General features: G+C 30.6%; 2 protein-coding genes across 2 annotated transcripts in view; both read left to right on the forward strand.

Moving 5' to 3' along the window:
* Positions 1-4,183: 4,183 nt before the first annotated feature.
* Hyccin (PI4KA lipid kinase complex subunit hyccin) lies at positions 4,184-22,290 on the forward strand. The gene is made up of 12 exons (XM_067264763.1): positions 4,184-4,341; positions 15,075-15,160; positions 16,749-16,856; positions 17,100-17,234; positions 17,312-17,356; positions 17,886-17,966; positions 18,052-18,173; positions 18,256-18,351; positions 20,026-20,178; positions 20,253-20,340; positions 20,443-20,602; positions 21,117-22,290. Exons 2-12 carry the CDS (start codon positions 15,119-15,121, stop codon positions 21,725-21,727), a joined length of 1,641 nt encoding a protein of 546 aa, XP_067120864.1. The 5' UTR covers positions 4,184-4,341; positions 15,075-15,118; the 3' UTR covers positions 21,728-22,290.
* Positions 22,291-24,167: 1,877 nt separating this feature from the next.
* sls (sallimus) overlaps positions 24,168-25,809 on the forward strand; it is an 87,172-nt gene continuing 85,530 nt past the window's right edge. Inside the window, exon 1 of the mRNA XM_067264770.1 lies at positions 24,168-24,369. Within this exon, the coding sequence (XP_067120871.1) occupies positions 24,253-24,369 (117 nt within the window). The 5' untranslated portion in view covers positions 24,168-24,252. The remainder of the gene's footprint in view (positions 24,370-25,809) is intronic.

The following is a 25,809-nucleotide window of genomic DNA, read 5'->3' on the forward strand; positions in this document are numbered from 1 at the left end:
TGAGGATGTAATTATTTAATGTTTAAAAATAGATTTATTAATTATCATATGATTCTAATTTTATAACAATTAATAAATAATATAACAATTAATAACAAAAATAAATCTCCTTAGAGAGCGATTGCGTGCTCTGGATTTAGGCCCTTTCGGGTCACTTTAGTCCTTCTGATCTGGCCAAGTGGATAAAACTATGTCACATGTCACGGTTTTGCGACTCGCAACGCGTTTTCTGGGTGATTTGCCGGGTACTTTTACTTGTCTAGCACCTAAACGAGCCACTTTCCCGCAATCTTCCCTGTAAACAATCCTCCTTGGCAAATGATCCTTCTGTTGCGTTGCCTCATTCCATCAACTCAGTCCAATCCATTGAATAATCCTAGAAAATTGACATTCGATGATTTTTTAAAAATCTTTTCGCCCTGTGGGTACACAGAAGCAATTATGGGTTCTACCAGGCCTATAATGGGGCAGTCAGGTTGTGAGGGACGGGGCCCGACATATCTGGACATTTAACTTTGCGACAAATAATTTGAGGGTTTTAGATATATTTATTCGTGTTAATTAGGTAATGAAATAATATCTGTATTAATTAAAATTGAATTTCGTTTCAAAGTTAAATATGCCCACCAATGCAGTGTGGATAAACCCACAATACTGATAGTTGGTCATGGATTCACGCCAAGCCGCATGGAGTTTTCCGGGTTTTATTCATGTTTGTATCACCTAAATAGGGGCCATTTTCTCATGGAAAGTTCTCCCGGAAGACAACTCCCTTCGGCATATCGCCCATGTGTCGCCTTGCCTTATACAAACAAACAAAAAAATAATTACATGCAGTTTGGGACTGTTTAAATATTCAGTCAGCAATTTATGGGGGAGGTGGGATTCGTTTAAATCTAAGACGTGGAGAAGGAACAACGGTATGGCCGAGGGATTAAGGTAGCAGCCACTGCTCTGTGGAATCCGGGATCGAATCCGGACGGATCACGCCTCAAAAAATTCCTAGGGTTTTTCGATCCGTCCGTCATCTCTCGGATGGATCGAAAAACCCGTAATAATCTTGCTTAAAGAAGGCCCTCTTAGTGCTCACAGGGCGGAGTGAGTTTTACAAAGTAGTCTATCTCTTGCAATTTATAGTGAAGATATCGAATCATCGTCTAATAATGTAAATAATGAAGACATTGCAACAGAAAGTAACAAATAGAAAACAACAAATTCCTTTTTAGATATCTCTGAAATATCATGAGGTTAGGAATGTATTATTTGTTGCGGAAGTTAAGAAATAAATCTGATTCTCAACCACTGTGCCGTTGACGGCCGGATGGCCGAGCGGTAAAGGTGGCAGCCTACCGCTCTGGGGGACCCGGGATCGAATCCGAACGGGTCGAATAATCCCCAGGAATTTTTCGGGGGGTGGTCCGTTCGGATATGTCGGGCCCCGTCCCTCACCACCCGGTCGCCCCATTGTGGGCCTGGCCGAACCCATAATGGGCCTACTAAAAGAGGCCCTCTTAGTGCCCACAGGGCGGAAAGAGTTAAAAAAAAACCATTGTGCCGCGAAATTTTTGAAGTATGCCGCCACTGCAAATACCCATACATAAGCGACGTCAGACAAGTGGTTCAATTAGTTCCACCTATCAAGGGCACGTTTGGAAATTGTAACCGGTGTTGCCGGTAATTACCAAGGCGTTTAGAAAACGTGACCTAAATAACCAACTGCGTTTAAAAATCACTGTTATGACGTCACCGTTTGTCCTGCGGTATTTACCGAAGTAACCGTGTGTGCCGCCAAATTTTTAAATTATTAAAAGTGTACCGTGACGGAAAAAAAGGTTGAGAATCACTGAAATAAATAATAAAAATTATCATCCCCTTTGCTTCAGCCTGTGTTTCTTTTGGATCAGGAAAATGAGCTAAATTAAATTGCATTCTCTCCGTAGTAAAAATGTCATGAAAACAATATTTATTTATTTACAAATTTTCTGAAAAAACCAAATAAGGCTTTCAGTTCAGCAGAAGGTAAACAAACATAGGCGAACAAGGTTTTAGCCAGATTGGTGGTCATCCACGTAAATAGTTATAAAGGAGAAAAACTAAAAGTTACAGAAAAAATACTTCATAGCAGGGGTGTAGTCGGAAATTAAAAAGTACCAGGGCGCCAGAGTTTTAATCGCTACTATCTGTGGAGGCGTCATCGTCTGTGGAGTTTTGTACAGGCAAAGCGCAACTTTGTGGCGCAATATCTGTAAAACGGCTTGAATGCGCCAAAAGTGACCCTTGTATTCGCAATAAGAATTAAAGCAAAAAACTGTGCAAGAAGTAATTTTTCTCAGTTTTTAGTCGAGGTATATAGTCTAAAGTCCAACCTAGATGTTCATAAAGTATAAGGACTTTCATCCTGCTAATTCCAAAGTTTGGAAACCGCTGTTTCATATTATTAATTAATAAAGTTTATTGATTTGTAATAGAGCATCATTTACGGCATGCATGTCGTCATCCAGGCAGTTTCAATAAGTCGAATTGGTCTGACTGCTGTACGTGCTGTTTCTTCTAAATTGCCGTTTTCCTGTAGTTGGCAGTCAGACACGTTTTATGTTCGCTGTGGTGGCTGCTCGTCGGGTGCCAACGGCAGCTGAAAATCTACACATGGAAGGAATTCAGCAATACCTAGATGGTGTTGACAGCAATTATGTTTGGATGGCCAGATAGCCGAGGCGATTAAAGCATACGTCTACCGCTTTAGAGAACCCGTAATTGAATCCGGGCGGAATGTGTATTTTGTTCGTCATCTGACGATTCGAGCAAATATTCAACTATAGCAATAATTGCATCAATATGGACCAATGCCTCCGCCATTTTTTGGCAAACTGCAAGAATTCTACTTGATCCCTCTCATAGCTGCCACTTTTCTCCCATAAGCTTGCCGTGCAACGTTACAAGGGCTATTGCAAGGAGATACGGCAGACGAATAGTTGACCTATTATTGCTGGTCGAGGCGATTATGACGTCGTCCTATCGCTCTGGGAAACCGGGATCAAATCCCAGAAAAAGATTCTCGAGGAATCTTTCGTAAGCAGTCAGTCCTGAATATGTAGGGTCTGTCCTATACCAGTCGAGGAAGCATGGCATAATCTACGATGAATATGGAAAAAAGTTTTTTTATTGTCCCCCAGGTTAAAAGGTAAAAAATTATCACGATTAAATATGATAAGACTTTCTTTTAAAACAAATTAGAAATTTCAGTTTGAAATAACAAAGATATATATGTATTTTATTAAATAATACTTTTTAAATTATCGTCTCTTTCTGCCCTGTGGATCGTTTACTAGATGTTTTTTACTAGAGTTGCTATTTTGCTAATCGGGTGGTCGAACGGCTAAAGTGGCAGCTTACCTCTCTGGATGACCCAGGAACGAATTCGATCAGGTCGAAAAATTCCATGAATTTTTCGGAGGGTGATCCATCCAGACATGTCGGACCCGCCAACAACACTCGGCCTGGCCTGGGCCTAACCGAACTCACGATAGGTTTGATTTAAAAAAAGGCTCTTAGTTGATGGATCGATGGTTTAAAAAACGCTTCCGGCAGGACCTTTATATGAAACTGGCTTCAATTTAGGTGCTAGACACATAAATAAAACCCAAAAAACTCTATTTGCCACCCACCGGTTGGTGAAGCGCAAATCACCAACCGATGCAGCTCGAATACCGCATCTAACAATGGTAGTTCAATGGTTTTATCCATTGAACTACCAATGTTCAATGGTTTTATCCATTCGCCCATTGGTGAGCCCTTCTTAGTTTCCATAGGAAAAAGAATAAAAGACAAATAAATAAAATACCCATGTGAATTCGGCCCACAATGACGAGATGGAGATGGTCGGATGGCGAGAGTCGGAGCCCAAGACATCAAACCGCCTACAAAAAAATTCTCGTGGTGGATTCTATTCCGGATTACTAGAGCAATAGACTAAAACACCTTAACCGCCCGGCCACGCGGCCATCTAATTGAATTACCATATTGGTTTTCCGTAAGAAGTTGCAACGAACAAATTACCATTAGAACTATTTCATTTCTTCACAAATAAAATATTAGTTTATAAATCACAATTTATACTTTTAAACATTAATTATTATTAGTTTTTTATTTTAAACGAAAAAAAAATTATTATTACAGTTTTCAATTTAACCTTGCCAAGTCGAAAAATATTGCCGGCGATATCATAACACCGTTCGTTATCTCGATGTCTATGAAAGATGGCGCCGGTCATATATCGGAAGTTGTAAACCCGTAAAATCAGCTTAAATTTCTTTTAATTTCGACAAGTTATTTTTGTATTAGGTAAGTAACAATAGCATTATCGTTTCCAATAAGCATTTATTGTTAAATTGACGACGCGATTCGAGTGAATAGTTTAAATAATTTATTAAATGAAAATAATTTTTCAGGTCAGACCACAGTTTACAGCTTTCAGTCAAAGCGAAAGTAATAAAACGCCGCCTAAAAGCCATAAAAAATATTTTTAAAAAATCTCTAATAAATAAACGTTTTTTAAAGTAAATTTTATTTTATTTTATCGTTTAAAATTAAAAAATATAATAAAAAATTTCGAATTTTCTTCGAATAAATTAGCGTATTTATTTTTATAATTATCGGTAGAAGTGACGTTTAGGTGGCTTATTTACCTATATAAATTGCGTAATTATAATTACAATTTAAAAAATGCTTATTATTCCTGTTTTCCTTATAAATGTAATTAAAATATATTCGTATCGCAGTCAACATATGAAATTAAATTTGAAATTTTCATGTATTGACTGTTACAGATGGGACTGTCGAGAGGGATGATCCGGGGATGGTTAATGTTACCTTAGGTGCCAAGATGGCGGCTCGCCTCTGATTCCAGCAAGGAAACAGTAGGACGCACATTCTAACCTAACCTAACCTATTCTAATAATTTGGTTGCTAATAATTATGGTAATTATTAGGTTAGGTTAGAACGAGTGTCCCACTGTTTCCTTGCTGGAATCAGATGCGAGCCGCCATCTTGGCACCTAAGATAACATTAACCCCGGGGATTTTTCACTGGCCTAGAGAAAACTTAGGGAAATATCCTGGTTACTACCCCATAAAATGTTGTTTTAATTAACAGAAAATAAAGTAATCGAATGTACGAGCGCTAAGTTTTGGTTCTGCAAGTCGAGTAGGGTTTGTCTTGCACCATCGAGGAAGTTGGAGAGGGCTCGTACGTTGTTATAGTAATAGGGAGACATAAAACGAGAAGACAGAATCTTTAAGACTGCCATTTATTAATAAAGAAACATTCTGTGTATTTTGTTTATTTTAAAAAAATGGCCAACTGATATCCTCACCACCGGTATAACCTCTCGACGGTCGTGGTTATGAACTTTTCTTTAAAAGATGTTCATTTTCTAATAACGAAATGAATTTCTTCCCAATAACTGGATCGACGACTAAACACGTCGACAAAACCTTTACAAAATCTTTTAAATTAGTTCTATGCATTCAAATTTAGAATGAAGCAGATCTTGTGTGTAAAGTAGAAAACACTTGTCATATTTATATTAAAATTATTTACTGGACTGTAAAGGTTTTGTTTGATGTATACATTTTCTAATAAATTTGGATAATTTAAGGCAAATCTGAAGAATTGGCATGTTAAGACTACATAGTAGACTGCAGTATCATTTGTTATGGGTAGATCTGACTTCTGTGACAGACGTAATTGCCGACGTCCCGCACATGCCGGCCGATCTATAAAGGAGATAATATAAGTTGAAGAGTATTGCTTCCGACTCATACTATTTGTGGTAAATTTTAAATCTAGTCCGAAACAAAATTTACCACAAATAGTATGAGTCAGAAGCAGTACTCTTCAACCCATATTATCTCCTTTATAGATCGGCCAGCATGTGTAGGACGTCGGATCTACCCATAACAAATGATACTGCAGTCTACTACATAGCATTATGCTGCCGATTGTCTATAGACTAGGTTTTGGACTAGATTTGAAAACATAGTCTATAGACAAACAGTCTACACAGCCTCTAATCAATTAATAAATCCAGTCAATAGGAAGTTAAGACACCATTTAAAGAATTAGTGTGTGATAAAGACCAAAAATATGAGAGTTTAATAATGAGAAATTTGAATATCTCTTTTTATATGAATAAGATTAAAAATTAGGGTGTAGATAATTTATCACAGTTTAACAAATCATGCGACTTGATTGAAATGAATCTGATCACCCAAACTCAATACAATAATTAAAAATATAGTTATTGTTCTAAATTACGGTTTTCTTTTTAGTGGATAAAATAATACATTTCAGTCTGTAAACCAGAAAAAAATATGGTAAATGATAAATAAGCATGTATCTTTGTGCAGAAAATTGATTTATTGAGTTCCTTAACATTTGCAATTACAAGCTAGCAATTTTGAAATGGAATATCAGACATTCATGATGTAGGAGTAAATAACGAATGGACAATCTGGATTAGTTTGATATTCATTGATGTTTCCTATCAAAATATGTTTGGTAATTTATGACATTCTCTGTTTAATTGTTAATAATAATTGTAAAATTAGTTTCTATATATATTTTCACAAATAAAATTGACTTTTATGTATTTGTTGGTTTGGCTTGGGTCTCTAGTATTGACTCCCTGAGATCAATAATGCATTTTCTGGGGAGTCAAAAATTAGTTGAGGGTCAATCGCAAGTGGTTTGTTAAAAAATTAGTTGAGGGTCAATCGCAAGTGGTTTGTTAAAAAATTAGTTTGGTGGGTTATTTATATTATAGGTCAGGATGATGTAAATTGGTCTCTTCTATGAAAATGGTGTGTGGATTAATACTGGCTCACCGATTTATTTATTATTAACTATATTAGCAAAAAAGAAGAGTGAGGTTGATCCTTTGAAGGATTCCTTAACCTTTTATCAAGAACCAAAGTTTGGGAACCTCTGGTTTAGCTGAAATTCATTGATATGTTTTCTGATATATTATCTTCAGATAGTATCTTATTAATGTAGGAAAATTCTATTTAAGAAGGATACTATTCAAATTAAGTATTTTGGAATTATATAACGAAAAAATTTTCAAGTGTAGCTGTATACACAAATGCTTATTTTTATACACATCTTTTGCATTGTTTATAGAGCTACCGAGAAGTGGCAATAGATTATGACCTTTACAAATTTCATAATTTTTCAGTTAAGCAAAAATAAAACTGAAGTTTATTACCTAAATGTCAGAAAATTATTTCTGTATGTAGCGAGAAAGAGAAGAAATTGAATGTTGAACTGGAGTCCAATCTCTCTCATCAATCTTGATTAATAACAACTACTGCGATAACAGTAAAGTTATCTAATTCCTATTTAGATAATAAGTACAGTTGTTATAATTGATTAATAGTAATTTTAAACTTACTGGTTTATTCAACTTTCATTATTTATAGAGTTTGTAATTTATATTTCAATATTTTCTATGTTCTGAATAACAAAGGAAAATATTACAAACTTGGTTAGACACTTGGAAACCACTAGAAAGTGGTTTATAGGCAAATAAACAAAATTGGTTCTGTCCTTCCAATCCGATGTTCACTAGAGGTCAAGAAATGCATATAAATAGAATATCTGTGAATTAAAATTGTCTTCTGAGTGGTTCTTGACCTCTGGTAAACATCTGATTAGAAGGACAGAACAAATTTGTTTATTTGCCTATAAACCCTTTTTGTAGTGGTTTCCAAAATAAGTGATTATATCTGGCGAATATTGCTGATTTTAGCTTTAGACACATTAATTACCGTATTTTCCAGCGTATAAGACAACTTTTTAACCCAGGAAAATCTTCTCAAAAGTCGGGTGTCATCTTATATGAAGAGTTATCCCAAACTCTATATTTTAACTGTAAAAGTCGGGGGTCGTCTTATACGCCGGAAAATACAGTAATTGATTTAGTATCCAAGTTTGAAACAACCCTACGGTTAAAGAAGTCCTCTTTGTCAATTGTAACTTTTAAATTAAAAATCGAATAGGATTTTTATGTAACTACTTGTTAAATTAAATCAAGTAGAATTTTATTTAACAGAGTTGAAATAGGATGACTCAATTCAGAATTTATTGGTGCAAAAATATTAAAATATTAATTTTTAATCTTATTAAATATTAGATTACTCTGATATTATAAGGTATTTAAAATGCGTACGGTAAGGAATCAATAATGAATATGTTAAAAAACTTACTTTGTTTGTATTGTTCTCCATTTTATTTAAGAAGTTTGGAAAGGTTAGTTTAAAAACAGTAGTTTGTCTTAAAATTGTGTGCATTAACTCAGAATTATATCTTAAAACAATATTTAGAAAGAAAAATATCAAAATTATAATTCTGGCAGAATTCCCGTAACCTCAAATTTAGAATAAGATCATATTGTGCTTTGTTTTGTTATTTTTTTTTTTTATTGATAGAATTTTGGACTTAAATAGGTCGAATAGATTGATTCAGTTATTTGTAGCTGTGTATTTGTTGTGTAGACATTACTACAGTGTTGCAAAGTGAAAATTAATTGTTCTGAGAATAATAATAATGTTATAGGTAGAGATATTGTATTGATGTTATTACATAATTTTAAAAATGATGTTTCTTTTAACTTATTTATCCTAAACATTTTAACAAAAAAGAAAAAAATAAATATATAGCAGTTTTGTAGGATTTATCATACTTTTGGATATTTTCCAAAGAGTTTCCCTTGTTAAAATGCCGTTTTTTTTTCTGTTTGTCTTATTTCGACTAACAGCACATCAGATAAAAATTGTGACCTAAAAAGTAAAATCCCTTTAGCCATATCGATTAAAATGTCATAATTTCATTCAAGTGATAACGTAAATTGGCGCAGCTATTGGCTCTGGGCCGCAGGTTTTGTACCAGTGGTTTTTTCTTGCCAAGAGAAATTCGGTGATCTACTAACAGGCTTTTTCTGGCAGGAATTTTATAAAATATTTTATTACTTAAAGCTTTGTTTCGTAAAATAATTTCATTTCCTAGTGAAAAAATGGGAAAACTTTTGATTGTTATATAATTAGATTCTAGTATTTCTGCATGTTATATGCATAATAAATTGACTCTGCGTGGTGGTTATAAAAATATTGTTCTCCTAATTAGAAAAAAGAAAAATTTAAAGTAATATTTTTAAAAGGAAATGTCTCTGATACCTTGGTATAATAACCAATAACTTGCTATTTTAATACCATGTTCTTACGCGGGAATTTTTTATTAAAATTTTATCGCCTCGAAACTTGCTTTATTTAACATTATTTAGCATTCGAGATATTGGAAGTAATTTTTTTTTTTTTTTTTCAGCAATTTTGATTAATAAGACGAAAGTAAGATATTAAATTATTTATTTTACTAAATTCTAGATTCGATTCAGAAATTTTATTTGTTTATTAACATTAACAGTAGTTTAAAAATCGAGAAATAATTGTTTGAATTTCTAGACAGTTGCCAATTTTTTTGTACATTATATTTCGTTAAAAATAAGGTCATTTTTATTTTGGCGAAAGTTGGAAGCACGTATTGTTAAAGGCATTACTATTGCAGAAATGCTGGTAGAGACTACGACAACATAAGTTGAGCATTAAGTCTATTAGTATGATTAATCTTTCTGGAAACCATTAAAGGGTTAATTGAAATTAGAAGTGGATAATCGGAGTTCCTAGTAATATTTTATAACTCGTGTCTTTTATTACTTCATAATAGTTTGTAAGGTAGACTAGTTCATACAATAATTTTTGAATTAAGATTTTTTTTTAAAAACTTCTTTTTGGTATTTATGTTATATTAAGTATAAAGCTTAAGATTTAAATGTATTAATAGAAAAGAATTTTTAAATTATTCTGTTAAAATCAATAGAAATTAAATATTCAAAGCGAAAATATTCTGTGACTAAACAGTGCACAGAATATTTTTGATTTTTGCTATCTTTTTTCATTTTATGAAGATTTTTGTATACTTTTTCGACATTAAAATGAAAATTGTTACCGTAAAATATTATACTAATTGAATAAACAATTAAGTATTATGCAAGAAATGCTTCTCGCTTAAGATATTTAAAGTCCGACAAATATATGTTACTACAATATTATCGACGTATATATACGTACATAAACATCATAAACTCAACGTTATTAATTAGAGCTGAACGTAATAGTCGAAGAAAAATAACCCAGCTTGGATATGTTACAGCAATCATTTGGCTCTAATTATCGATGTATATTGAAAAATACCTTGAAGATATTCTCTTAACTGCATTTTATTTGGATTAAAACATAAACTGTTTATTATTGATATTTTTAAATATTGGTTGCTGTTAGGCCTATATTAAATTTTGGAAAATAAATGTGATGATACATCGTTAGATGAAACCCTTTTATTCCATTCAATTATTATTATTATTATTTTCAGATATTTTTTATTGGATTTCATATGCTTAATTTTAGTAATTCAAGAGTTAAGAAAGACAGTTTTAAGATTATACGAGGATTTCTAAGGTCGAAATTTGTTTACAAAAGCATTTTCATGTGATACATAAATATAGATTTTGATATAAATACATTCTAGAATTTTAAAAAAAAAGCTTCAAGATGATTGATAAAAAATTTTATTTTTTTTCCTTCTTAAATACTGTCAAAAGTTATGTTTTTAGAATCAAAGGTTAATAAAACATTACATATCAGTTCTAGGAAAGATTATTTTTTTATCATCATTATAACAGTTAAAAGCATGAACTTTATAAATTTATCTCAACTGAACCGTTAAAAAGTCAATGAATTTAAATTGAAAGCTAGTAGATTAAATATTATGAATTTTGCTGCTTTTGTACGTTACACATAAGTGCATATTTAATCTAAAAAGAAGTATATATTGCTTAAAGAGCCCTATTTTATAGTGCTTTCTACAAGAAAGTAAAATACAATTGAAGGACATAAAGGAGGGAGGGAACTAGCAAAATGATTATATTGTAAAATGTAAGTTTAAAGTTTCTTTTATTTGTTATATTTGTGTTCCATACCCTTTTCTTCTACCATCAAACTGCATAATGGTAAATGATTCGAAGGTAAACTTTCGAATTATTTACCTGGGATAGGCATTTACCCTCTTCTTCTGCACTAATAACTCAAATTTCATGAAATTGTCAGTTGCCTACTCTACACCAAGTCCTTCAATTATAAACTTTTATGTATTTAAATTATATAAAAACAATAAGTTTCAAATGAAACTGAACAATTGTTTTTGATAATTATGAAAGGTTTATCAGTCATGTATATCACACAGTAAACACTGTAAAGTTATAATTGAGCCATTTCGTTTGTCTTGCACAATTTTCTAGAGAGAACTGAAGGAAGAATGTCAAGATAGAAAAACTTGCATCTTAAATTACTCTAGAAAATATTATTTAATGAACAAGAACGGGGCCTTTGAAACATTCATCAAATAATAATTGCTGGAGTAATTTAAAGTGTAAGGTTTTTTTTTTTTTTATTTTTTTAGAAAGATACATTTACTTGTAAAGTCTACTTACCTAAATATGGACTTCATAATCTTTCATACAAAGAAGTTTTTTAAACCAATTTTAATAATTAGATCTATTTCTTCCCGGAAAAACATTAATATTATAATAAATACAGTTTTCCCAATTGGCAAAATTATCTCAAACTAAACATTTTATTATTATATAATGCTATTATTTTTAATTCTTGATAGAATATGAATGAATCTAATTAGAAGCAGTTTGAATACAAAATAATTTTGTTCCAGCATCTGTATCATTTTTGAGATAATTACATTTCGGATAAATATAAAAAAAGAAAACTTTTAATTGGGTTACTGTTAATTTTCCTTTATCTACAGTGAATAGTTTCTAACATTTACATAGAACAGTTTACCACGATAAATTATATCTGTTTGAAAAGACCATAATATATAACAAAATATTTGCTATAAAGTAAATAATTTGATGATAAAATATATTAGTTGATAGTTAATTTCTAATTTTTATAATTTTCAGATATTAGACAAGTGAGTTTTATAATTGTGTTTTTAACTAGCAGATGAGCCTGGCGTTGCTCGGGCAAAAAGTAACGATAACGAAGGTTGAGATTATTAGATTATAGCCGATCTTACTCGTTTTCATCGGGTGCAAGAATTAGGTTTCCCCCTCTTTTGAGACTAATTAGAGAATGTTTAGATGGGTCTAAAAATGTTAAATTCACATTTAAAATAGTACAGTAAAATCAAAGTTTTTCAAGGTAATCCTTAACCCTCTCCCTTCCCATGGGGGGAATTTCGAAAAATTCTTTCTTAGTGTCCGTTCTCATGACATACCCTAACTGTGTACCAAATTTCAACTTCTCTTTCAATTCCTCATTAATTTCGAGTCTGAAACAACAACTCACAGAAACCCTAAGTTAGATAAGGGATAAACCTTTTCATGTGTTCTCTTAGCTTTGTAAGAAAAGATCCTTTAAAATGTTCATCTATTATCTAATTTATTGCATCTTTAACCAAAGGTTTGTTTCAGATATTTCAAGAAAGTTGTTCTAATTTAATGCCCTTATAGAACTATTGTGTAATGACATTTTCAATTATAATGTGTGTAGTTCCTCGACTAATTGATTATCCTTTGAAACTAAGCTGAAGATGATTTACAACTACAAAATACCTCGATAATATTGAGAATGTAAAAGATGATAGATGCGAGCAGATGTGGAAAGTTAAACAAAAGGTTTTAAAAATAACTTAAGTCAGATATTTTGAAAAGGAAGAGAATATAAATAGAAATCCGAATCTTTTTACATAATTCTCGGATGTGAGAGTAAAATTTCAAAAGCCGGTCTGATTTTTCCATTCTTCGAATACAACAAGTTTATTATTGATTGAAGAAACATTACAGCTTAATACATTAATCATATAATTTAAGAATGTTAAATGTCATTCAAGGCGAAAAATTTCAACTTAGTTGTTCGTTTGATTAAAAAAATTAGAAATCACAAACATTAATTATTTAATACTTTTTTTTTTTTTTCATTTCTCATTTTGACTTGCTGGTATAGAGTAATAATTATATTCAAAATTTAGCTTAAAATTAAGTAGTCACATTTAGTTGAAGAAAAATGATTTTCAAATTTATTTTAAAGTCAAAATAAGACAAATAAGTACACTATAAGAAGATAACAGCTTGTTTTGTGATGTTTTTTTTTATAACAAAAGATAAGTCATAGATGCATATCTCGGAATAGAAATAACTGAAATTCCTAAGGATATCATTAAGTTCCTCGTTTTCAAAGGTTAACTATAATAAATATGTTAAATGAAGAATTATATAATAATAATATAATTTAAACAACATGAATGAGTGAAACTGTTTTTATTTATTGAGTTTTTATTATATACAACCACTTAGGAAAACTGAGAAATGTATTCAAAGGCTTCAGAATATCATTTTTCTCCTCTGCATTTCAAATTTGTCAATTAAGAAACATCGAGTTTCTAAGAGAAAAGATAATTTTCATTTTTAAATTCCCCGTATTTTTTAAGGTTCTGTATTGTAAAATTGTTGTATCGGTTCCCATTTTGATTCCACTCTGGCATTTAACATCTCTCGGGTTTTCCACTAAAGACATTTAGGTAATTGTTGTTTTTTCATTAGCTTAATTGTTTGTATATTATAATTACTTTGCAGAGTTATTTAGATGATATATAATAATTGATGATAATACAGTGTGAATAATTCAAATGTTAAAATTGTGTTATATAAATCATCTCTTTCAAGGTAATTTAGCAATTAATTATTAATATTTTAATTGATCGTTATGTGATGTGTAATTACACGCTGACAATCCATATTCGTGTAGATCGAATTTAACCGTATCAATAATTACCAAAAATGCATAGGGTAGATGTACCAGTTTTGGTCAGTGTAGTACCAGTTCTGGCCAGAAAACAAATTTAACTTAAAAATATAATCACAAATGAAACAAACTTTTATTGTTAACTGTTCACACAGTTAACAATAAAAGTTTGTTTCATTGGACAGATTTGAATATGTGGTGGTTATATTTTTAAGTTAAATTTGTTTTCTGGCCAGAACTGGTACACTGGCCAAAACTGGTACATCTACCCTAAATACGAGACGAGTATCTTGTAAAATAGTTGTAAAAATTTTAATAATTTGTATGTTTTTTTAATTGTAGGATTTTTAAATGGTTATTTAATTATTAAATTTTACAGTAATCAATCTAATTATTCCATAATAAGATTTATAAAGTTGAAAATTATGTAATGTTTTTTAATTATTTTTTTGACTTTGGTTCGTCTACAACTAAGAGAGTAGTCGGTCTTTTGTTCTGATTAATAAAAACAACTTTATATAATTATCCATTCAATTGGAGGTCAAGATGCGATATTGTAATATTGGAAGAAATAAAGGAAATAAATTATTTCATCCTCCATTAATAAATAATAGAATTCTTGCAGTAAATACAGAATAATTCAGTACATTGAACTGCTAGTTTAGATGTAAAATTTTTTTATGTTTACTCTACATCAGATTAAATTGGGTAAAGGTCAATTTTGTTCAATAATTAAGTCATATATGCAGTAGTAAAGTTATAAACATTTAGAAAACTAATCACTTTTTATATTTCGTATTTATTTTATGTGATAAATAATATATATTTACTGAGGAACAGTTGAGGAAAATGTTTAAAAATGAAGTTATGTAATATAAGACTACAGTTAGGATGATGAATAATCATGTAATTTTCATATTATGAGATAATAGGTATAATATCAACTTATTACCATTATATAATTCATCTTTTATTTCCTTTTTACAATTCTTTTGTAGAATTAATTTAATATTTGTTAGATTTGTATAGCGTCAGAAATGCATTACGACAATTTACATCGTCTTTGCATTGGTTTTATTTATTTGAAGAATCGAGATAGAAAGCGTTTTCTAAATTGAATAATGAGTTAATCAATTTTCTTTCAGTGACTTTAGTGGCCTCTGTATTGAAGGATAATGTTTCAAAAAATATGGCAGACATTATTGTCAGGGAGTGGTTGGCTGATTATAAGGTGAGTAACGAAATTTACATTTTAATAAATTTCCGATGTTTACTCTCCTCGATTTTAATTTATAACCCGACTTTCACGATGATTGATTTATAGTTATTTTGTTGTTTAAATATTAAATTTCTATTACATTTCCAATTATATTCCTAATCAGGAAAAGGGATCTATTAATAGATTTTTGTAAGGTAATATGTTGGTATGCTTTTAAATATTATAGAATTACCGAAGTTGTTTACGTAATAAAATCAAAGATTTAATTTTTTTCGTGAATAATTTTAGCATTTTGTAAGTTGGTAATGTTTGTGTTATTTACCGAACGAGAATAATTCTAAATGCACTCTCTAAATATATTTTAAGCTACCTAACAGTTGTAGTATAGTATATTTTATAAGTTAAAAAAGTATTTTAAATGGATTGTTGCTAATCTAGTTGTACGCTATAGTCAAAAACGCTCGTATTTTGTATACTGTATAAACAACTAAATGGCTTTTTATCAAATTTAATCAGGAATCTGGCATCTGGTAAATGTTATATTGTGCTATATTAAATTATGCTGTGCAAAAATACAATGCTGAGTATGTCATACTTGAAGGTTTTTTTTTGTTATAGAATTAATGCTTTAATAATGTTTTTTATATAATTGGGTAGTGATTTAATTATGCTCGAAAATTGACCAAAAATTTAATGTTTTAATCTCAATGAATTTATTTTTCAGTCAATAATAATCAATATTTTTCTTCTTTCTTAGAATCTGTATTTTTTTTATGGATTATATCTTCATTGTCAGAATTTTATTTGGTGATAAGAAAAATAAAGCAAAATGTCACTTTTATTTTATAATTTTTATGAAAAGTGTTGTTTAAAATGATTCTTTTTATGAATCAAAAGTTCTAAAACAAATAAAGCTATATTAAAGTAGCTATTAATAATAACTTAAAAAGCTTAGTCTAGAATTTTATGTTGTTTGAATTGTTCGTGACATTGTGCACTTGTCTAACAGTGAGATAATGTTAAATTATCTGTTATGTTTTTCTCTTTATAAAATTTGATATGGCTGTTATCAGAAATTTATCTTGCTGACCTCAATAATATCTTGGCATTAATCAAGCCGCACTCACAATAAATTATTTTTTACTTTCGCGATTTTTAACACTATAATAAAATGAAATAAAACAAAACTAAATTAGTATTGACACATTTAATTAGTCGGAATGATTTTTCTTTTTTTTTATTAACTGCAATTAGTCGATAGGAATATTTTTACTGCCAAAAATTAATTTTGACAGCTTTCCTAAACAAGCTTTTTCGTGTTAATACATTTAAAATTTGCTTATTGGCACAGTTTCAATCAGGTTTTTGTGCTGCGAACTTAAACAACTGATATATTTCCATTACTTAACTCATATCCATATATAGGAACTTATGTCAAGAGTGGGACAATAATAACTAATATGATGTAGTAGTATTAAAAGCTACACTTGATTCTGATGTTTAAAAATTCATTCAATGGTAGAATAAAGTAAATATTGTAATTTATTACGTTCAAATAAAATTATAATTAATAAAAAAAATCTTTTATTTTTATTTGCAGACTTTAAATAGTTCTGAACTTCACAGTTTTGCCAATATTATAAATGAAAACGGTGAGTTGTTGCAATCACTGTTTACTATATTCGAAGAGAGGAAATACTATCAAGAGGTGTGTATTTGTTGTTATAAAAATTACTTTTATGCTGTAGTTAAATTATTTTTAAAATATAAAAATTCTCTTCATCAATGAGTTATTTCAGCTATAATTACAAGCACACCTATCAATCAAATCAGTTGACTGGTGCTATTTATAGCGAATGTAACTGTGTTTTGTTAATGTTAATTATCGTTTTTCATTATGTTTGAAAAAACTTTTTATTAATATTTGAACCATTTTTAATGTTTTCTTTAGTTTCTCGATCCCGTTTGCCACCAGTTGTTCAGTTTTTATCGTTCACCGGAAAAAGAATTAAAAGAATTCACTTTACAATTCATACCATCTCTTATTGGGTTATATTTAGGGATTGTGTCAAGAGGAGAACAAAAAGTGGGTGGATTTTCTTATAAACAATGATGATTCTAATTGTTTTTTGTATATTTAAAGAAACGATGATTATTTTCTAGAGTTTTCGATGCGTTGAAATATTACTTTTAGGAATATATAATCTTGTAAGTATATATTTGTTCAATTAATTGATAATCTTGCCATTAAATACATAATTTTAAACTTCAGAATTTTAAATACTTTTTCTTTTCTTCCATAATTTATAGAACATTAACTAAATATTTTGTAATATTTTAGTTTCTAAATCAAATTATAAAGCCAGATTAACTCTCAGGATAGAACTTGACTAATTAAATAAAAATAAAAATTTATACTTATATAATACTTTTATTATATTATCACATTCGGCATTTAATTCAATATTTTTCATTCAGTTTATTAAATAAAATTGTTTATACTAAAATTAATGCTTCATTTTAATTAAGTTGTGATTACATGTAAATATATACAACATGTAATTAAGTTCTTCTTACACATTTAAAAATATTTGCATGAAATTTATTCTCTGATTATAAATTTTATTGTTTTTGACAATGTTATGCTGTTGTTAAATTAACGCATTATAACATAATCTTTGAAATGATTCCAAAATCATCTTACACATACATAATATGTATATATAAAATGTTTCAGGAAGTTATTGATTCACTGGGAAAACCTATTATTCAATCTTTTCGAATTCCTTCAATATCCAAGCCTTCCATTTACCATGAGGTAAGCTGTATAATTTATTATTGTTGTTGTTGTCATATTAATTATAATCGTGATATTTATTTCCATAAAAAATTAATTTTAACAGCCAATTAGTTTGTCACATGCTGTACTTACCGAACATGCATTATCAAAACTGGAATATGGTGACAATCGTTCAATTACAATTGGACCTTTTCCTGAAGTGGAAAAGATCAATGCAACTAATAGGTAAGGTTTGTGACTGTAAAAGTAATTTGTAATTTTAATGATTAAAGATTACAACCATACCATAATAAGAAATTGTGTTTAGATTACAGGTGATGACTATTTTAATGAGAATATATAACCAAAGTATTGGTTCCATGTCGAAATATTCCCATCATGCATTGTGTAAAATGTGTTCAAAGTAAGTAATCAGTTTTTATTTCACTTAAAAAAAATATATAATATCAGTGCAAAATTACATTATTTTACAAAAAAATAAAACTTTTTTTTATCTTTTATAAATGCTAATACAACAATTTCTAAAAATATCTTGTTTATAGCTGAGACTGTGTTATTCTGCTACTAAAATGAAAATTTTAAATTACATTTCAGATTGTTAACAGTTTTATTAGATTAAGTTAACAGTAATTTAAAGTCAAATTGGATTTTTGTATTTGCATATTTATCTAATAAAATGATGTTTGAGTTTTATTTCTTAATTTTACGTTGACAATGTCAGCCATGTTTACTTTTACTTATTAATTTTTGTTAAATTGAGTTCATTTTGTACACACCTTAAGATTTATTTATTCCAAAGTAACAATGTGAAATTCCAGGAAAGATTTTAGCACAGTTAAATTGTTGTTTGTGCATTGATGCAGTAAGTAATGTATTCATAATCCATGGTCAGAATTAACAGTGAGTTAATAAATGTTTGCATAAAGAAAAATAAATGCTAATTAACTTTTGACTCTCGATTCTTTTTTACTGATCATGATTGTACTGTAGCTGTAAAAATATATGGTAATATTATAAATTTTCTATTTTCAAAACCTGAAAAATTCAAATTAAACAACTTTTTAAATAAATTTATTTAATTGTAAATTCATAATTTATTTCAATTACTCATTCTCAAGACACACAAATACATTGAACCGTTTTATGTTTTTATTTTGCAATTTTGTTAAACTTTGAATTAAATATTCTTTTTATTAGAACGTGTTAATGAATGGACAATTTAAAAATAAACAAAATACCTATTATTTATTAGAAAATCAGATGATTTTCAAGTTAAAGCATCTACATTATCTCAGCTTGCAATGGAATGTTTGGTCATTACCAAAATTTAAAAAAAAAAACTGAATTCTAGGAAATTTCAAATTTTTTTTTTTTTAACAGAATTTGTATATTCAAACTAAAAAGAACATTTTTTTAAAGTTCTGTTAAATGTTAAATATTTGATTACTTACTATTCAAAAATAATTTTTGGGCAATAGAGAATTGAATGTATATGATCATTTAATTCATCAATAGGAATGAAAACTCAAACGTCATTTTCAGCAGTCATTCACCTATGTACAGCATGAACGCTGGCTGCATAACATTACTTATGACAACAACATTGCACATTGTTGAAAATGGCTTCCGAGACACTTCTAATGCACAAGTACAACACACTGGCAAAAATGTGAGAGATTTGAGGGAGACTATTTTGAGAAAGATAAATGGCTGGAAAATTCTAAGGATAAAGATCCTGTTCACAACTTGTAGAATACAAACACTTTATATTTTTCTCATATTAATCATTTATCAGTATAACAGTAGATAAATTTTGAAATAAGTTTTAAAAAATAAAACGATTAACTTTTTGCCATTAACATTTACCAATTGTTTTTAAAAACATTAAAGGATTTTTCAATGAATCGTTTCCTCTTGAATAGTCTGTTCTTAAATTATGATTCTAAAAGTAAAATTTTATTTTTATCAGAATATTATAAATTTTCTCAATCTAAAAACGTTTCAATATTTAATATAGGTGTTAAAAATAAATGTTTACATAAATATTAAGTGCATTTTACTAAATTTTTTTTTTTAGAACAGTAAGACAGGGATATCCAAGGATAAATGTAGGTTTGAAATTACCTTACAATACAGATAGCAGTGTGTATCCTAATCCAAGAACTGTTCATAGAATACCCATTTCCTCTCCTTTTCTTTTGGAATTAATTCATGCAGTTTATTTCTCGATGTAAGTTTCTCGACGATATCGAATTAATTGCTTTAAAATTTGTTAACGACCAATGCCTTTTTTTTTATAAATAGGTTTAATGGTCTGTCAGCTCCAGGTTTGCAAGCATTGGATGATCTCCATTTCAGAGCAGCACAAGAATTATTGAGTGATGTTCTTCTTGTATGTGATGATTTTTTTTTTAATATTTTGAAATTTGTGCATAGCTTTATTTTATTTACTGCTATAAAGAAAATTTGTATAATCTTTTTTATAATTTTATAGGTAACAAATGGCATTAGAAATTCTTTGAAAGTTAATCCATCTGGACAGCCAAACGATGGACCAATGGGTATAAGTGTGGCGTTATCTCCTACTACGGCCACTACATCTGTTTCTAAGACTATTATCACAAATGCCTCTTTCCGAACTAAAAAACTTCCAGGTAAAAATCATAGCATAAATATTTTTTTATGAAATTGCATTTGCATGATCTTTTTTTAAGTTTTGCTATTTGATTTAAATTAACAAGTTTATTGCTTTTTTATTTTTATTTTTCCTTTCTGTTAGTTGGGCAACCAGTTTATGATGCTGTTTCTAAAATGATTTCTGCTGGTGTCAATGAGACAGTGCATGTGACTGGATATTGGGAGATATAATTGCTTTTGCTGCAGCATATTGATCTTGACACTAACCTCTAATTTCTGCATGGCATCTTCAATCTCTGCACAATTTGTTTTCTAACTACTAATCTACTTGTAAAAACATTTAAAATCAAATTTTGCTTGCATGAAATTTAATCTTATTAATTTTTGTCAGTTCTTAGATTTATGTTGCATGAAATTAACTGCATGATTTTAAAGAAATTGTGTGCGAATCAAAAATAAAATCATTAATTTATATTTGTAAATTGATATTTTTAAAAATCTTTCTGTAATACAATATTTCTTCAAATATAGATGACATTCCAATTCAGAAAGAAGGGAATACAAAAGATAGCTCTCAACTTGGAGCCATTACTGAAGAAATGGATTCTTCCCTGCAATCTAAGTCTAGTGCAGCAGGGAAATCTCGGCGGCGTGTAAATGGAAATCCATCAAAATCTTTGAAAGATAAAGAAAAGAAATCAAAGAAGGATAAAGAATCGACTAGCTTAGATCCAAATTCTAAAGTTAAAGAAATTGACAGTTCTGTAGTAAATGCAAAATCTCAGTCAAAAAGTAAAGGTACTGACATCAAACTCAGGGTGGAATGTTCAGATCTTGTAGATGAAGTGCACAGTTGTGTGGAAAAAATGGAGAGCCTGAACGTGGCCATACAGGGAGAATGCAAGGACGACCTACGCCTATCTGCAAATTACGAACCAGAAAGTTTGGGCGAGGCCATGTCGTGTGTATCTCCAATTAACAACTATCCTATGGACGGAATAAAAAACATGTACGCCACGGCAAACGGACACGGATTAGAAAAGGAATTAGACGAAAAGTATTATGTGAACTCTATGGAAGTTAAGGATTTGGAAAACAGTTCAATTAATCAAACTTCTTTTCATCAACAGACAGTTGTTTAACATTTTACTTTTATTTTTTTTCTTCTTTATTCCAAACGAGACATTTGTCTTTCTTCATAGTTAATGACCGGTTCTTCATATACAAAACATTTTAATTGATTTTTTTTTCTAATGGTTTTTGTAGCACACGATGTTTTTTCGACTGAGTGTTTTAGGATTGTATTTTCATCATTAACATTGAATCTACTTACTGCAGTTCGTTTGTACTTTGCACACATTAACTCTTGATTTTTTGATATCGAACTTGAGGAGGACCCCAACAAGAATTTCCGACTGTGTTGAAAAACAATCGCCCATTGAATCTAACTTTCAAAATTTAGTTTTTTGACTGTTGTTAATGGATTCAATAATTAGTTAAGTTTGAATTCAAAATGTATAGCTTATATAAATATATATGAAATATATATATATATATAAATAAATAAAAATAATATATATATATATATATAAAAAATTATAAATATAGCAAATTCAAATATTCCGGATAATGAAAAAGAATATCTGTAGCTGGTATCTCATCTCTAGAAGTTGTTGGAAAGTAAATTTATGATTGTTGTGTTGAATGTTGGTGATAGTCTTGCAATTTATGAACACAGCAGCATGCACATTTTTCTAAATTAGAAATTTTGCACAAAATCAAATTTAAAAAAAAATAATTTCTAATATGAAATTCATTTTGATTCCTAAAACGATCCAATTTCTCAAACTTTCGAGATGAAGGGAAGAAAATTAATTTTAGGGAAATTTCCCGAAATTAGCCCTCAATATCCCTATAATCTCCCAATTACCCTACGAAGTGGATTTTGTGAATTCAGGAAATTCTCCAAAATATAATTTTCTGAGTTAAAATTTTAACCTCAATTTCAGTAAAACAGTTTTTTAAAATATTTTAATAAAAGGGAATTTTACGAATTTGCAAAATCCCTATGTATGTGTATTTTTGGGAAAATTACTTCACGAGATGTCAATTTTTCCGAAACTTAGGGAAATTGAGATTTCGTGATGTAGTTTCCCCAAAAATATAAGGAGAATCTTGTAAATTCAAGATATTTTCTCTAAAAGATTAAAAAGTTCAGTGTACAAGAATTGAATTCGTTTTGTAACAGGTGGTGCGTAAACTGTACAATTCTATAGTTTGGAACATTACTTCCAACATTTTTTAAAAATCCGAATCACTTAGTTATTAAGATTAGAACCGAACTTATCTACTAATTATTTCCAGATGTTTGTGTCTTATTGCACGAACATTAAGGAATAATCAGTAGCATTTAGGGAAATTTTCCTGATTAAATAAGACGGATGTTTCCAGATAAAATCCGAAAACGAAAATTTCATTTACTGTTTGTCTTATGAATTTATGTAGCCTAAATTTATACAACTAGAACCATCAATTGGACTAAAGTAGACGCACGACACGGATTTACAAAGATAAGTAAAGTTATATTAGGAATTTAGTGAAATCTTAAAAGGATTTAAGTAATTACAATTAAATTAATTAGAATAATGATCAAATACGGATTTAGTTAATTTTTAGGAATATGGAGTAAGAATCTTGTTTTGTTTACAGAAATTTTTTTGGAAGCAAGTAACGAAATTCTTTAACATTATTAGAGTAATTTAAAAATTTTCATCATTTTTCAACTTTTTTGCTTAAAAATTCCCTAAATACACGACGTTAATTTTTTTCCTTAATTTCTCTAATATTTGGATTAGTTAATGAATAATTGGGACATTTTCTTCTAAAGTTAGAATTTTAAATCTCGTGTTATGAAAATTCCCTAATTTCGTAAATTTCCCCAAGTTTTCCCTAATGGGAAAATAACCTACTCTCTGATGATTAGAACTAGTTTAGAAGTTACTTTTTCCCTAAAAGTGTTTTATACACTGACAGGATAAGGGAGGATGAGATTTTGGGGATAAGACAAGACGCTTGCGTAAACTAAACTGCATAGTTTATTCCAAAATTTTCGCTGCAGTCCTATTGTTAGCTGTTTCTTATATATATATATATATATATAAGCACAGTCGTTTAATTCTTTTTTTATTCGAGTAAACAGCAGTGTTTAATCTAAACCTGGAAAAAAAAACGATTTCTACTTTTTTCGTCTAACGACAGATGGCGACGTTGGCGTAGTCAAACGAATTTAAAAAAATGAATTTAAAATTTTTTAAAAGAAATTTAAGCGCGTTTCTTACGTAAAGTCTGTGCCGTTGAAAATTTAATTTCGGTAAATACTCGATTTTTATTTTTTTAACACGACGTAAGAAAGCTAACGACTTTAATCGTTTAAGTAAGAGATACGCCGAGTGACCGGCGGCCACTTACGTGACCGCCGGAGTCACGTGAGGCGCCCTCACCATTCTCCGAAAGTTTGCCGCGAGGTGTCGCTTTCTTACGTCATCGGGCTGACCCCATTCTTCCCCCTGCGATTCTATTTGGGGAAGTGCAACTTCCGCGCACCTAGCAGACGGCCGGGTGCTGCGGCCGCACCAAGTCACGTCGCATCTTCTTTTCCCCCAAAAAGATGGAGGACGACACCTCTGCCACGGACAGTAGCGTCCAGCGTGCCAACACTACCACGACTATCAGCACCATCGCCGTTCAGTCGGGAGAGACGCGCATCGTCATTGCCCTCCTACAAGTAAGTCCTTAGCACCTCACCTCTCACCTCTACCACCCGCGCTCCATCAATGGAACCTCCATCCACCCACCAAAAAGCCATCCCGAATTGAACTTTCACCTTTCGCAAAAAAACAAAAAACAAAAAGCGTACGCAAACGGGGTAACCTCCTTTGCTACTCTACACGTGATCGCGGTTCATTATGGTTTATTACCAAAACAGCACCCCTTTTGTCAGCGTTGTTACACGCATCCCGTCCTTTTAGGGGTCAGGAGCCTAGATCGGGCCATCCTCTCGGAGGATGGCCCGATCTAGTTTACACACTCCCGATATATATTTTTTTTCTTTCTCTTTTTCTGGCGCGTGGGAATTGCTTCCACCCCTCTTTGTAGGAGTAACGGATGTGGAGATTGTCCTTCGTGTTGACAACTCTCCAGTTTACAATGGCACACTTATTAAACTCCGTGACGTACGTTGCCGTAATGGCATCACCACAATAAAGTGAATTATGAATCGCATAGGGATAAATTAGCATAATGCCGGTTTGTAATGTGACCTTACACACTTATTATTACTATAAACAGGTCTTTAGGATGGTTTTTTCCCGCTGTGTTTACTAGTGCAGTACCAATTAGGGATGCACCCTACGCGAGCAAAATAAATATAAAAAAAAAACCTCCACGTATTAATGTCAGCCCTTGGTCAAGGGCCAAAATGTCAGCGCGTTATTTATGCTGTCCGTTACGTCCCGGTTTTATTTTTCTAAGATGGAGAAATGTTACGTTACGAAACACTTCGTAAGGGTAACATAATAGAAACGCTACACCCTCAAAGAAATTTCGCATATTGATGCAGCCACATAAGAGAGGAGGTGAGAAACGAGTTTAAAAATCTCTCAACGTAATCGGGACATAAGAGCGTAACACTCTTAATGAATCCATAATAGGGCATACGTTTGTCGATCTGTTCGATATCTCTACCCTTATTCTGCCACTGATTAACCTCGATTGTTCCTACTGACCCTAACTGTAAGGTGATGCAATAGTGCAGTGGGTTAAACAGACCGATCGGCGCTTGTTACGTCGGATCGCGTTACGCAGCTCTTATTTTCTTTAAAAAAAAAACCTGGATAAAATAAATATTATAGGAGGAGCACGCGCCGGAATGCAATTAATGATGATGATGATATTGCTGTCATTTACAGTTATAGTAACAATAGGAGGAAGATGGCGGCTGAGAAACAACGTGGATAATCTGTCAAAGATGCTGTCACGCGTTACGCGAGTTTAACGCGGAAGTTAACGCATCGTTCGACGTAGATAATTTTTTTTTTTTTTGTTTTAACTGTAGTAGTATCGAGCAACGAGACAGTCATGTAGGTGTAACACGCGATTTAGTTCCATATTCTATGCCAAGTCACTATTTATACAACAGACGGAAGGGCATTGACGGAGCAGCATC

This window comes from Centruroides vittatus, unplaced genomic scaffold (genome assembly GCF_030686945.1).
Source record: "Centruroides vittatus isolate TY-2023 unplaced genomic scaffold, ASM3068694v2 contig_1916, whole genome shotgun sequence".
In the NCBI taxonomy this organism is placed as follows: domain Eukaryota; kingdom Metazoa; phylum Arthropoda; class Arachnida; order Scorpiones; family Buthidae; genus Centruroides; species Centruroides vittatus.